Genomic DNA, 15,042 nt, shown 5'->3' with positions numbered 1-15,042 from the left:
TGTAAAACATCACTGGCAAAAGCCATTCAAATGATCAAAATGATTCAGCACACATCCAACTGCCTGAACAAAGCCCAGTCAATAGCAGCAGGCACTTAAAAGTTGACCGTTTTTACTGAGTATAATTGAAATCCAGTATCTTAGGGATTTAACAGAACTAATGGATGTATGCAATGCCATAATCTCCCAAGCAAAGAGACACTTAACATGAACTTCATCATCTAAACCTCTCTGAGGGGTTTTTGCCAGAAACTAGAGGAGAGTGAAGGAGGAATCAGGCCTCTCAGTCAATTTTTCCACAATGTGCTAAAAATATTTTAGCTGATATTACTCTGAGCTGTACAGAATCCTATGTTTTCTTGCACTGTTAATTTTAATGCTCTCTGTTTTTATGCTTATATTTAGTTTGCAGAAGGAGTAATGACAGACTCTCTTTCCCTGCATTTTTTAAACAGAATTTTAATTTTAAAATAGATTTTTTTTGCATGTATTATTGTACAGAAACAGATTTATACTGGCTACACATTATCTTTCTTTAAATACCACAAAACACAATTATACACACAAAGACAACCTAAATAAAAGACAAGTTATCTCCACGATCGCTTCTATTACTGCAAAATTACAGCCCAGCTGATATCCCAAGCTTTACTGAGCCAGATGGAAAACATTATCATATCAAATGTTATCTATGCATCGGATACACTACACCCACAATGAGATGCATACACAAATCAGAAGCCTTTCTACAGAGATCACCAAAAACATGCATACACCGTGTGAAAGGATACTAGGAGTACATGTGATGCTAAAAGAACAAAGGTTTATGATGCAGAACCCTTATTTGTATAGTTTGATATTGAATTAATGTGATTAGCTGGAACATCAGACATCAGTGTTATACTTCTACTAACAGTGACTTCATGCTGTTGTTCTCACACTCATAACTAACAGTGTCTTATTGCAGTGTTAACATAATGTAAATTCTTATCACAAAAGCAACTGAACTACAGTTTTACAACACGCCTATTCTTTCAAGTATCTTTCTCTGTCAAAACAAAAAACAACTGAGGAGTGAGAAAGAACAAATTGAGAACTGTCTCCAATGCTGTAAATGCAGCTCATTTAATTGCTGAGTCCTGGACCTAGAACACATTTCTAAAAATAAAGCAGCAGTAAGAGATTGTAAAAACTCTAAACACATAAAGTGAGATCCTATTTTAGTACTGTTAGTGCAGTCATAACCAGCATGCAACTCAAGAGCATTGAAACAAACTGAAATACTGAAAATTAACAAGACAAAACGAAAATATATTTTGAATGCGAGAGATACCCAGAGAACACAGACCAACTGTAAGAAATGGCATGAATGCTCTGACTTTATCAGCATATCAGAGTGATAGATGTTTGCACCTGTAGAAAATATGACACTGAATTCTTTTAATGCAAAGGTCCAAGAGAGCACATACGCTGTCATTGCAAAACAGCCATTCCTTTTTAGTGAAGTCAATGTTAGAGCATAATTACCTAAAAATGAATTTGTAGCTTAAATGGCACTGAAAGAAACTTTTGGAAAGATGTTTTACGTGAACCTTGAACATATCCGACTTCCCCTTATCCTCAATGCACTCCAATAAACATACTTTTTGAAAAAGAAAAGATGACAAAACGCACTCAAGTAAGACCAAGGCAAACGTAAGATCCACACTATCTGCCCATTTGAAGAAATCATTCATGTTACTAGGTCAGAGTACAAAAACATGCTTACAAAACTGAATACATAATAGTGCAATTTGAAGAGTAGACAAAGACTTTACATTTTACTCTTAGCATCAGCTCTGTCAAAACTTTCTATGAATCGTGGAAGAGAGAGACAAAAGTAGGATGCTTGAGTAGAGGTGAGCTGCCATGCAAACCTGAAGTACCAAGTTGAAATTCTGTTTATGCTGGGACCTAAACTTTCAGGAAAAGAATAAAAAATTGGTAGTGTCACAATGAGATGTGTAACTGCAACACAATGAGATCTGGAATGAAATGCCTGAAATTCAAGAGCTATCCCAATAGTTTTAACAGCCTGATTCTCACAGTCTGTCTTGCACAGTGTGCATGTGTGTGGGTATGTTAAGGACGTAAAACCTATTGAAATAGTTTTAAGGGAGAGAGAGAAATACACAGTATCTCATCCATACCGTTCATAAGCCACAGGACAAACTATCCCAAAACTGCACTTGAGTTTTAAATGACTCAGTTCATTCCTTCACTCCAGAAGACAGCCCAGAAGAAATACACTCAGTGTGGGTACACATACAGTGTCTCTTCAAGAGATTTTCTATTTTATCAGAACTAATACCAGACAGGTGATTTATTATTCATATTCCAGACACTGATAGTAACACATGACTTCTAATAAACAACCAAGCCACTCTCTATAATGCATTCAATAACAGAAGACATTACTAGAGAGACTGAAATATATTCAATATTTTAGGTTTCCTGTGGCTCTTCTTTGAGCACATTAACATTCAGCATACCCAAGTTAATGTATTTTTCTAATGACGTTTCTGATTTCCAAACTAAAGGCCACTGTGCACTTTGATAAGTTAAATTATTTTATTTCTTTGTCCGTTTGGACAAGTTGGTAGAACTATTTTTCCTAGAGGGAAATAGCAATGTTTTTATTTCACTACTTTTTTTTCCCCCCAACTGCTCTGAGGAGATAAAGAATTTTACTCATCTCCAGTGTAACTTTTTGATACTCAAAGAAAGGAAACATCCCCAAAGCCCATTGCTTTATGTTTTTTAATTTAAAGATAGAAATACATTCTGAAGTATAGAAGTGTAAATTTGTTAGTGACAGTTCTCTTTGATGAAGAAGACTGGAGGGAAAAATCTTAATACAGAATATCTAATTCTAGTACTGAAGTTTATATCTCAAACCAAATCATAGCACACAATTATATGCAGTCTTCTACAGCAGTAGACTACAATATCAAACGTGAGTCTCTTTTGTGAGGTACTGTATTGCATGATACATACATTGTATAACACTTGTGACAAAAGTTTTAGTTATGCAATACACTGAAGAAGGAGGAATCAAATGAAAAGCAGCAATCAAATGAGAGGAAAGAATGCACAGTTAAACTAAAATAGATGCATACATGGAAAGCCACTGAATTCAAGTTCTACCAAGAAACCTTCTCTAAGTTGCTGCAACAGAAATGTAAAAAAAAAAAAAGAAAAAAAAATCATGTGAGTAAGCTTATCTTTTGACAGAAACCCACTTAAAGGCAAAAATATACATCATCCATACATCCATATGTGGATTCATCTGAAAGAAGAGCACAGTTTCTTTGAAAAAATCCTGTTCTGTGCCTCATGTCTGGTAATTTCCCCTGTAATTAAAAACTTTAACACATTAAATGGAGTCAAAGGGGGAAGGAGACAGATGTAGTCACTTCCTTTACAAAACAAATAACATAAATCTAAAGAAACCTTTGTTTGGAACATAAGCAACCAAAACTGCATGGGAGACGCAGCATATGAGATGGTTTTTAATTTGAATTTACACAAAAGCAAAGCTTCTAGTAGTCCAGAACATCAAAAGTCACTCCAGCCACAAGTACACATGGGAAAAATTATAGCCAAAATGAAGCACAAAGAGCCATAAAAAGACCTGGAAAGACTTCCAGAATAACAGGATGATTCTATCTGAAAGGCCTGAACTCAAACTCCAGAAGAGAAGAGCTTCTTGTGCTCTTCGTCCGTCTCTGTAATCTCCTGGGTATATCCTAGGGTTCACCAATCCTTTACAGGGAGGGGTTTATGAACACCAGGAATTTATTATAAAGCAGTTATCCAGTAGCAATCTAGAAGGTACATGTATGGCTTACAGTTCTCACTTTCTACATCAACTTATGGTAAAAAAACATATATATAAAGTTTCTGATGAAATGATCATGGAAATTATTCATTAAAATAGTTGTTCTAGAGTACAATACTCATTAATAAATTTTTCTGTCTCCCACTTACATACAATATGGCAATTGCTAGACTTACTAGAATATTTTCTAAGTTAAGTATGTAGCATGGTATGTAGATGACATTATTTTTAAAAATTTAAATTTTAAAAGGCTTACTTACTGGATGTTTGGATGAAAGTCTACCAGTCACAGTTCCTGTCTGATTCCATGTAGGGCAAATAAATCCCTGCAGTCAAATAAAATAATACCCCCATCATCCCCAAAAAGAGGGTGATTACATACATCTAAAAAGGACATATTTCTCTAGTTTAATTAATATAAACTTAATTAAAACTCACTGCAATTAGGATTACAAATTCTAAAAGAAATACTTCCTAATTATATATATATTAAAGTTCTTGAACTGCAAATATTGTAATCATTTCATAAGTTTGATTTATTTTAAATACCATGTTTTAGAGTTGTTTTAATATATATTACCTTTCTCATGCATGTTCTTAGTCCATCCACATAGGTTGATTTCATCTTACGAACCTGAATTACGTGAGAGCATTAGACAGATGCTTATACATAACAATGAGATTTACACATCAAAAACCTTAATCTCAAGTGCATGAGTTTGTTTCATAGACTCTCTTATAAGACAGTTTTACCCTAGGAGAAGATGATATATACTCACTACTGACCTACTAAAATTAGTTAGCAAAGTGCTAACATATAGACTAGAGCAGGTCTATGAAGATAATAGCAAAAGTCCTATTGGAATCTTACACCTTATACCTCCCAATCAACGAACCACACAAAAAAGCAGCACAAAAATAGAAGTGTGGATTTTATTTATTTATCTATATTGAAAACTGATGTACTGAATACTCAAACATTAAGCATAAGAGCTAACTAAGTAATTTTGAATTTTCAGGAGGCTCTTGTCACCTTGTTCGTTTAGCTGCTAATAAGTTATACTCAAGCAAATTTAGCAAAAAATATAACTACTACATGTAACAACAACAGCTCACCTGCCGGTATTCTAACATAAGCTTAGGCAAAGGATGAAGATCTTGCAACTTACTTAGCTGTGAGATAAAGAATCTGAATTACTGTTATGTTTTGCTGTTAAGTGGTGTTAGTTAACTATCTTAACTTACCCATTTGAACAGTGATTAGTATTTGATATTTAACTGTTAAGTAAAATATAGCAGAAGCTCTGCTGGATGAAATTCACTTGTCAAGATGAAAGAGGATGAAATGTTTGCTAAACTGTTATGTCCTCCAAAGAATCTCATCACAGGCCCAGAAGAGCCTTCATTCATCCCTGCCTCCAGCAGGAGGGCTGGAGATTATCCCCTTGCATTTTGTTTTCCTTCCCGTTTCAGAGAGAGACAACAAGATAAGTGGACATGAAACTTTTCCTCAAGAACATAGGAAATAATAAGGCACATAGAGTGAGGGGATTTTTTATGGTCCTTTGTTTCATTTTTGTGCTAGACAGCATCTAAGCAAGAGAGAACATGGAGAAGTACGCAATACATATTTATATATGCATACATGAGTGGATAATAAACGTATATTTAAGTGTGTGTTCATACAATCAAAATCTAACTGCAGAGCTCCCATTTGTCCCATCATACAAGCTCCAGGAGATTTCAAGATTACTTAGATCGTAAATTGACAAAAAAAAATTGTAAATAAAAAGAATCAAATGAAATTTTATATGTAGAAGCACAACAAAAATTTCCGGAACTACACATTCAGGTTAAAAAAAAAAAAGCAATTCTATCAGACAAAAGATTTTCAATTGTAATTCTTCTCTTACTATCAGGGATAGATTACTTATTAACCTGTCTGTAGTTACATAGATTTGACATGTAGAGTCAATACGAAGTTCTACAAGGTACCATGAATTTCAGATCAGGAAACTACAAAGTATTTCCCTTGTTTCTGACAAATGTGTATTGAATACAAAGTTGCTTTTTCTATCTTAAGCAGTATTTCCCTTCTTGGTCATTTCTAGCATAAGTAAATCAAGTGTGATTAATATAACATAAAAATAAATGAAGATTGGAAAGGAAACTAGACAAATGACAGTTTCACTGACATAAAACTTAGTTTTTTTAAATAATGCAGATTGTTTAATAATCTCATCTCACCACAACTTCTGAGGTGGATGCAACTTGCTGTCTTTCAGTTTTGGGAATTTTTTCACACAGCGTATGCAGTTTTAACTTTTCAAACAGTACCTACATTAAGAAAAACACTTCAGTGCTTCAAGTGAAGAAAAAGAACAGAAAATGATTAGATTCCTGAACTCCAGTCTACAAAAGAGATTCCAAGCAAAATAGAGTATACTGCAGAAAAGAGAAAAATAACAGGAGTAAAAAGATTTAATCTTTACTTTTAAATATTATTTCTAAAAATAGTGCACTTGCTAAAATAAAATGCATTATTTAAATTCATTCTAATACAGATTAGCCAAATTGTCAGATTTATGAGTTAACTGAGATGTCTTCCATTATAATCAGAAAAGATAATTAGAACTTAGGAAAGCAGCAAAGAATCAGAAGTTGTAAGAACAAATTTATATGCTTTATAATTCTCCTGCATCATTAACAGTTTAAAGAACAGATAGCTTAAGTAATAACAGTAGTATGAATATACTTCTCTAAGTTGACTACTGCTGGTCAAAAGGAATCGTTCTCCAGCAATTTGATGGGCTTCCTCTTCCAGTTCTTTTAGTCTCAACTATAAATTAGAGAACATCAGAATTATTCTTATTACACTATTTTCTTCAATACTCTGTTACTTCCTATATTATTAAGTATATTGGACTACTACTTACAAATGAGATACCTCACTATTGGTTACCAACTGGTTTAATGGATTGCTCGCATACCTTCAATCTACATTTCTTTGTGAACTAGAGAGGGGATTTGCTGTAGAAAAAAGTACTAACATTTGGGTGAAAAAAATAAAGATAAAATTTACCCCCAGAATCTCTGATGTTTTTTTCAGTTCTTGTTTGTCCACATGTATTTTATGAGTTTCCATTACTGCAAATACAATTAAATACTGAGAACATTTACAATTGACAAGTGTAATCTTGCATGCTACAAAACTGAAATTCTAACTCATGTAGGTATTCATGGGCATTACAAGGATAATGTAATATTTAGTTATTATAACATTTACTTCAGTATAAACAGCTGCATAAAAATGGTAAAATGTCATATTTTGGGCTGAACTTTCATACCTGCCAGAACTTTGATCAATGGAAGCTCTAACGTGCAAAATAATTTCCACAAACCTTGAACCTGCAAAGTAAGATACAAATCAGCACTAGTATTAGCAAATCTTATTTAAAAACCGTATGATAGTATCATTATATAGATCAGTTTTTCAGTGAGCAGTATTTCACTTTATGAATCATTTATTTTTATAAAGACAAGGCTGGGTGAAGCATGAAATACCAGCTAGTGTAAATTATAGCATCTAAACACTATATTCAATTATCAGATTGTTTTATAAGGAAAGGTACAGTAATGGTAATTAAGAAATTTGCACACCATTTTTCTACATTATTTTTAGAATAAGGTCCACTATAATAGAACATTTCTTCATTCTTTTTTCTTACTTGAGCAACTAAGCAACCACTCAAAATTCAATATTTCATTTTCATTAGGAACATTTAGAAAGGTGGGACTATGTGCCCAATTTAGTTGTTTTTTAGATGTTTTTTTTCCTCTGATCACTGCAGCAGTCAGATAACAATAGTTCTCTCAGAATTTCTGTAGGCTTGTGGTTGGTGTTGCTGTACCGTAGGTGTTTATGTTGCCTTCTTTCACAGATAGAACAATTGCTGGGCCACTTAAAAAATCCAGCCTAACATGTCTCCATCAGCTAATTTTCTCATCCCTTACACTATATTTTAAATCAGTTTCAAGGAAAGCCTGTAGTATCTCATTATACAGGACAAGTTTAGATGAGATGTTAGGAAGAAATTCTCTCCCATGAGAGTGGTAGGGGTCTGGAAGAGGTTGCTCAGAGAACCTGCAGATACCCTATGTCTGGAAACACTGAAGGCCAGGATGGATGGGGCTTTGGGCAACCTCATCTAGTGGGAGGTGTCCCTGTCGTGGCAGGGAGGCTGAAACTAAGTGATCTTTTCCCAACCAAACCATTCTATGAATCTATGCAACTTTCACCAGAACCTGAGCATATCCCTAAAGTTTGAAACCTTTTCAGATATATAATCACAAAAAAACAAATCAGAGCATTAAAAGCTCCTAAAAATTCTTGAGATGTATTCTGAACTTCACCGAGGACTAATACAACATCCAGTAACAGACATGCTAAGTTTTTGTGCTCAAAGAATCTCTAAACATGTCTACTGAGACAAATCAATGACACTGCTTCTACTCTAACAGTTTTTGGATTGTTCATACAGCTTTAAAATATAGAACGAAGAAACACAACTTTCTGATTTTTTCCTGTTCTTAGGATCTTCATCTAAATAGTTAACTCTTGTAGAGGAAACTTCTCAAACATTTGCTTTGAGTAAACATTTCATTCTTCTGTAGACAATGGTAAATTTGGTGGACCACTTCATCTTACATGTTGTCTAGTACTATAAAGCAGTGAAGTTTGAAATCTTCTATTTTATTTCCATAAGAGATTCTGATTTGAATGAGAAGCCACACCACTTTGCGATAACTCCTCAGAAATTATTGCTGAGTAACTACTTATCAACTCTTACCTGTAAGTCATGAGCGAGGCCCATCATTATAGTATAAAGTTTTTGCAAATTCATAATCAAGTTTTGATGCTGATAAAAAATAAAAGACTTTTAATATTAGTATTAAAATATTCAGAGCACAATTTTTAAAGTGATTAAGCTATCAAAATATATTTCCTGCATTTCCCTCTAGTAGTGTTAAATACAATAGGAACATTTTAAGACCTCCAACTGTTGTGACCTGACTCTGAGCTACCAAAAACAAAAATTACAAAAAAAAAAGAGATAATAAGCATTCAAGATTTTACTTGTTCCTTTACTTACATTTTGTACAGACCGTGTGTGATGTTGAATTCAGAATTCTACTATTAACTTCCAAAACTGCAAAGAATTTAACTGCTATCAGTACTGTCTTTCTCCTGTGGCAAATTATTCACCTCCTTCTTCTGCAGGGGTGTTTCACACAGAGTCATACTATCTTATTTGGATGACTAAAAGATTGTTTTGATACGCATACAGAGAATGCAATCAAAAGCCACATGCTGAACCAACAGAAAACTTTAAAATTATTCTAAGATGTCTTTTTAAGTTGAAACTTGTCTAGATACATTAGATTCAATTTAACTACATGGAAGTTCATCTGCTCAGGGCAACAAAGATGGTGAAGGATCTAGAGGGGAAGACGCGGAAAGAGCGTCCGAGATCCCTTGGTTTGTTTAGCCCATAGAAGATGGGGTTACGGTGGACTGCAGCCTCCTCACAAGGAGAGCACAGGGGCAGTTCCTGATTCTTTCTTCTCTCTGTAGACCAGCTATCTAGAAAGGTAGATGTAGAATTACTTGGCATGAGGCATTAATAATCCAGGAAGGTAAAACCAGCCTGAGAAAAGCCAAAAAGGGAATATCTACATCATATTCCATGAGACTGGAATTTTGGGCAAGTGTAGAAATCCAAAATGCAAGATAATTATGCTAGACACAGCGTAGTACTGACTGCAGATTCCTGTCAGTAATTGTCTGGAAAAAAATCTGTAGCATATAGAACTGCAGAACGCTCAAGCTTAGTAATTCTTGTTTGACAACATCAGTAAAATGCATATCAGATGGAAGACTTAGAGGAAAAGGAATTTTGGGACCATTAGAATCCTATCTTCTTTGGAAGATAATCAGATCACATTCAGTGCTTCCTCCTCTATATCTACGTAGTTGGAGACTGACTTAGATGTGGCTAGTTTTTTGTGAGCAGGGTATTCCAAGATCATTTCTACTAAATTAATATACATAGTCAGTGCTCCAAATAAATTTAAAATCCATCTCCAAAGTGAGATAAAGGCATCTTTCTGTCAAGAATAGTAGGTAGACTGATTGACAGTGGCTATGAAATCATCTGAAGGCTTCCCACTTAAAAAAAGCACTGACAGGGCTCCTTGGGCATTTTGGAAGTAATATATCTTCAGGATGAATGGTGTATCTATGTGATATATTAGAAGAGTCCTAATTATTCTGTGCTCATTCTATTATTTGCATCCCTAATGGAACACAAAGAGTGGCTCTTTCGCTATGAGATGCAGAAATTTCTCTACAGACCTGCAGATAGTCTATGATCTTGTTACCTTACAGCTATTGTAAAATAACTAGAGTTGGAAAAAAATCTGGAAACAAATCTTCTGCTTTTTCCACTCAAACTGAGCTGGAAAATGTTTTGATTACCAGATTAAGTTCTCAGAAATCATTGTACCAAATCTGACTGTGCTACTCATTCCAGTTCCATGGTTTACATTTGATGTATACAGAAGATTTCCTTCGGTCCCTCTGGGATGAGAATGCAAAAGCATTTTACTTGCTATCAGATTTACATTATGGTCTAAGATTGCACAGAAAAATGAAGTTAATGTTTCAGTTTGAATGAAATATTCCAAGTAAGTAATAAAAAAAAGATTATGTGCAATATAACCAGATGCAGTATCACTGGACATGGTACTCAACTGGATGTCATTAAGCCACGAATTATGATGTAAAACAGAAAGATTATCACTGATTGTTGCCAAGAATATTTTCTTACAGGTCTGATGTCAGAACACTGTGGTCCTGTAGGGCTTTTCATCTGCACAGACAGAAATGTAATTTTTTTTAAGCAAAAGCGGGCAAGAATAATCAAAGTGGTTGAGCAAACTTCAATACCTTCCTCAAGAAAAATCTGTACAGACTAAATAGATCTTCAAATAAGATGGGGAAGGATCACTCCCTTCCTCTTTCTCTAGGAAGCTAAGGACCTTCCTGACTTTGAGAAAAGGTAGCTCTGGAGAGCTTTTTCTTTTTGAGCAGTCCTTAGCAGGAATTGCTCCCTGAGTTGTATATATTACTACTTTGCTGTGTTCATGTGGACTCTCAGAAACTCCTGGTTGTGTTTCTACAAATTTAGATATCAGTACATTTAAACACATGTTCCCATGCCTTCGCAGTGCAAGATTCAGCTGTCAATCAGAAGGTAAACAATCTATCCCCCATACAGTGTATAAAAGCCTGCCTCATTTACAGAACTCCCAATTTTGGCCTATTGTCTGCAAGAGAGCCCTATCTTTATGTGAAGAAAAAGAGAAGTCTGGAATTGAGGCATTACTGCAGCTGCAGTCTATCAGCAACGCTTCATCCATTATTTGATCCAAAGAGAAGGAAGAAGGAATCCAAATTACTTGTAGGTGCACAAATACAAAGTCAGAATTGATCAAAAATAGTTTGTTACAACAAATTGTAACAAATCACAGAGGAAAGCATTCTGGCACACAGACAAAAAAGAACCACCAGAAGGACTTTATTACACCGATCTAACTCTAATTTTTAAGAAAAATGTTGTGCCAAGAGTAACAGAAATGTGGAAGACACTTAGCTGCAGGAAGTTTTAGTTCATTCTAAAAACAGAAAAAACAATTGAGTCTGGCAAGTCAATTAGCAGAAAGATGGCAAAACAAAATACAGAAACTGTAAAGAGAAAAATCACATATATATAAAATTGCCATAATGCACTTGTCAATACGTACATCTCTATACTACAGAGCTTGAGATATTTTTTGTTCACCCTACTTCATTCTTTTGATGTCAGCTACACAGGAATCCCATTACTTATTGAAACCCTACTGCCACTTTTGCTTTCCAAGACCAAGGCTGTGGTAAGAGACTATTGCTTCTTTTAGAATTCATATCCAACTGCATATTTGTCTATATGTTCTTCTTCATGAATATACTGGATACTAACTTCAAATGGTTTGACTTAATTATTTGCTAAGATGTCAGTAATCAGAATTATAAACTGAGAAACGAAAATTCAGAATAGATGTGATCCCCAAAATGCAAACACATCTTTAACAAAATGCAGAATAGTCTTTAACACTCGGTAATATAAACCTCAGTAGACAGAAAAATATTTCCATAGTACTGGGAATAACTTCATGAAATTCATTAAGCATTCACTCTCATTGAGAATAAAAACTCATACATCATACTTGTGATGTGAAGGTTCACATTTTACTCCCTACTATTCCTCAGTATCACTATTAACATGTGATACCTTCACCAGAAAGTTGTAAGATTCAGCAACATATTAATAACAGTTAGCTAATACAGGCTAAAAGTTCCCAGGAATTAGGGAGCAAGACTTCAGACATTTTGGAAATAAAAGCTGGAAATTAGTTTGCAGACAGCTGAAAGAAAAGACCAATTTTTCTACTAATTAACATTGCTACTGAACTTCAGGGTTTGGATACAGAATTGTGCAACTGTTCCTGGCAAATTAGGTGCAATATTAGTAGAATTCAGTTAACCCTTCCTTTCATCCCCCTTTTTAAAGTTAGATTTCTAACAAGCAGCATTAATATAATCATTTTCTATTCAAAAGGCATAATCTGTAATTTTTCAATATTCTTACGAGCACCATTTTCAACATCTCCTTCCTTTTTTAAATCAACCAGAAAAAAAAAACCAAAACAACTAAAACAAACTACTTACCGAAGAATTTCTCAAAGCACCTGTATCTGTATTTACTGTTTCCACTGAATAAGATTTTTCAAAATACTGCATTAGGCACTCAAAAGAGGGAACTGTGTCACTGGAGTTTATCAGCCATGCTGCAATCCTTGGATCCAACACGACACTATCAGCAACTACAAAAATCAGTTATTTCTGACAATTAAAATATTTAAGTTACCTCCCAGGTAGATAAATACTTCTAAAATTTTGTCCATCTCTCCTGTAGACACACATTATAAATAGACCTAAAATAATAAATACTTTCTAGCAATCACTTTTAAGATCTGCAACATATGAATATATGAATTCACATGAGTACATAATGCTTTGATCTCAAAAATCAAACACTTCTGTCCTGCAGAACCTTACGTGTTTATGCTGCACTTTCTCTCAGATCCACATAACTACATAGGATTGAACAAACCTAGTGCTGTTTAATGTCATATGCACTGTAATACCACAGAGAAGAGGGTGGAGAACTAGAATTTTGAGATATAGCCAAAGATAGACGTAAGCACCCTCTTAAGGAATCTCTAAGTAATTAAGTTCAAACAACAACCCATAGGTACATACTCATATAAATTAATCAATTCCCAGCTATACAACCTTCAGACTCAATTAGCTGAAAGAAAGTTTAACATCCATTACATATGTGACAGCTACAAGACTAGTCTGATGAGAACCAGACTTGTTCATCTCTGCTGATTTAACTGCTGCTGAAAAGCACTTTCTGTTGCTGCTTGCCAGATGACAGGGAACAAGACCTTTTTTCTCCTGAAACAGCTTGGCCTGTGCTGGAGCAGCCAGATAAATGAAAGATACTTTAGCTGCATGGTTTCACACGAAGATTTTACATAGCTCACTACCCCTTTCTTCAAATACAAACAAGCTCTTCACCTTGGAAGCTAACAGATACTAAGGAGCAGCCACAGAAATTGTCTCAAGGACACCCTGCTGAGTGCACTACTAAGAGATTCCTTCTCTTTTTTGGGAGACTACCTTGATTTGGAATGATGCAGCGCAAGGAAGTAGACGAAGCCCTGAATTCACTTGGAAAATAAGATTTAGGTATACCCATAGGACTCTTACTATTCTTTCAGCAGGAAATAATCTCTACAGTGATTAAATGAAATTTACACAACTGTACTGTACAGGCTTGCCATCAACTTAGATGACGCACTGTGAAGAGGCAGACTGAGCAACACAGCCTCACTGAGGGACAGTAACACTGCAGGCAGCTGACGGCTGTTGGAAAGACACCCAGAGGTTGCAGGAAGGCATTGTCCAATGAGATGCTGGACATCCACAAGTTCATGTGAGGACTGCTTGAAGTGTGCACTTTTTTTAAAATAAAAATCTGAATTCTTCCCAGAACACATGGAAAAGAGAATCCTGCTACCAAACAGTGTTTGTGAGCTATCAGAGATCCTCTACTAATATCTCTATTTACAATGCACACAAGAGTCTCCAGTTTAATAGTGATGAAGAATCAAACATCCCAACCATTCGCTCTCTCTTTCTCAAGTAAGATTTTCACTAAGTCAGCTCAGTAGTAAAGAGTTGCAACCAACAACCCAGTCCTTGGAAGGGTAGGACACCTGCAACATTAGGAGTAAGATATGTAACTAGGACAGAAGCAACCTGAAAGAACTGCAGCATAACCAGAGTCAGGCTGAGATAAAATGACCAGAAGAGATGGTGCAGATTAAAGCACGATTATTTGCAAACTGTGAAATGGTAGTCAAGACTCAAGTCCTGTATATCTCCCCCAGAAACCTTAATGAATCCCAATGGCAAAGCATGCTGTACTTTACCAGTTTGAATTAACATAAGTATTCCACTAGTTGGTACACGGCAGTTTAAGGAAGTTTCTATGGGGAACATGAAGCTCAAGGCAATTTAACCTTCTCAGATATACACAGGATTGTGTTGAACTCTTTTGTTTCCACTGGAAATCATCCTTAAACTTCTCAGTGTTTCAGCAATTCCTACTCTAAGAAGAAATACATCACCTCAACATGCAAAGTCTCTCTTCAGAAACTCCCCAAGAGAGATGTTCTTTTCCATTGTTTTAGAACTGCTTTCCAGTATTTAACTAACCACTAATCTAATTGCTTCTACACCTCGTAATTTTAACGCCACAGGCACAGATTACAGGATTAAGTCATAGATTAGACAGTTACCTTGTTTCCAGCTAATTCCATTACCATAAATTTGAAGTACTATCTTCAGGAAATCTTTTGCATTGAAGCAGATAACTGGAACTTTGCAACGTAGTATTTGAAACAACACTTGCCTGCACAGAAAAAGT

The 15,042-nt window shown here is 35.1% G+C and overlaps 1 protein-coding gene across 1 annotated transcript in view; it reads right to left on the bottom strand.

Annotated features, from left to right (window-relative positions):
- The window catches only part of POLN (DNA polymerase nu), a 70,308-nt gene that overhangs the window by 52,472 nt on the left and 2,794 nt on the right, over window positions 1-15,042 (bottom strand). Inside the window, exons 3-12 of the mRNA XM_031553290.1 lie at window positions 14,915-15,027; window positions 12,711-12,865; window positions 8,731-8,799; window positions 7,228-7,288; window positions 6,963-7,027; window positions 6,636-6,719; window positions 6,128-6,217; window positions 4,997-5,053; window positions 4,461-4,514; window positions 4,141-4,206 (exon numbers count right to left, since the gene is read on the bottom strand). Coding sequence (XP_031409150.1) covers window positions 4,141-4,206; window positions 4,461-4,514; window positions 4,997-5,053; window positions 6,128-6,217; window positions 6,636-6,719; window positions 6,963-7,027; window positions 7,228-7,288; window positions 8,731-8,799; window positions 12,711-12,865; window positions 14,915-15,027 — 814 coding nt within the window. The remainder of the gene's footprint in view (window positions 1-4,140; window positions 4,207-4,460; window positions 4,515-4,996; window positions 5,054-6,127; window positions 6,218-6,635; window positions 6,720-6,962; window positions 7,028-7,227; window positions 7,289-8,730; window positions 8,800-12,710; window positions 12,866-14,914; window positions 15,028-15,042) is intronic.

Source organism: Meleagris gallopavo, chromosome 4 (genome assembly GCF_000146605.3).
Source record: "Meleagris gallopavo isolate NT-WF06-2002-E0010 breed Aviagen turkey brand Nicholas breeding stock chromosome 4, Turkey_5.1, whole genome shotgun sequence".
NCBI lineage: Eukaryota > Metazoa > Chordata > Aves > Galliformes > Phasianidae > Meleagris > Meleagris gallopavo.
This window is presented reverse-complemented; position numbering and strand designations above follow the sequence as displayed.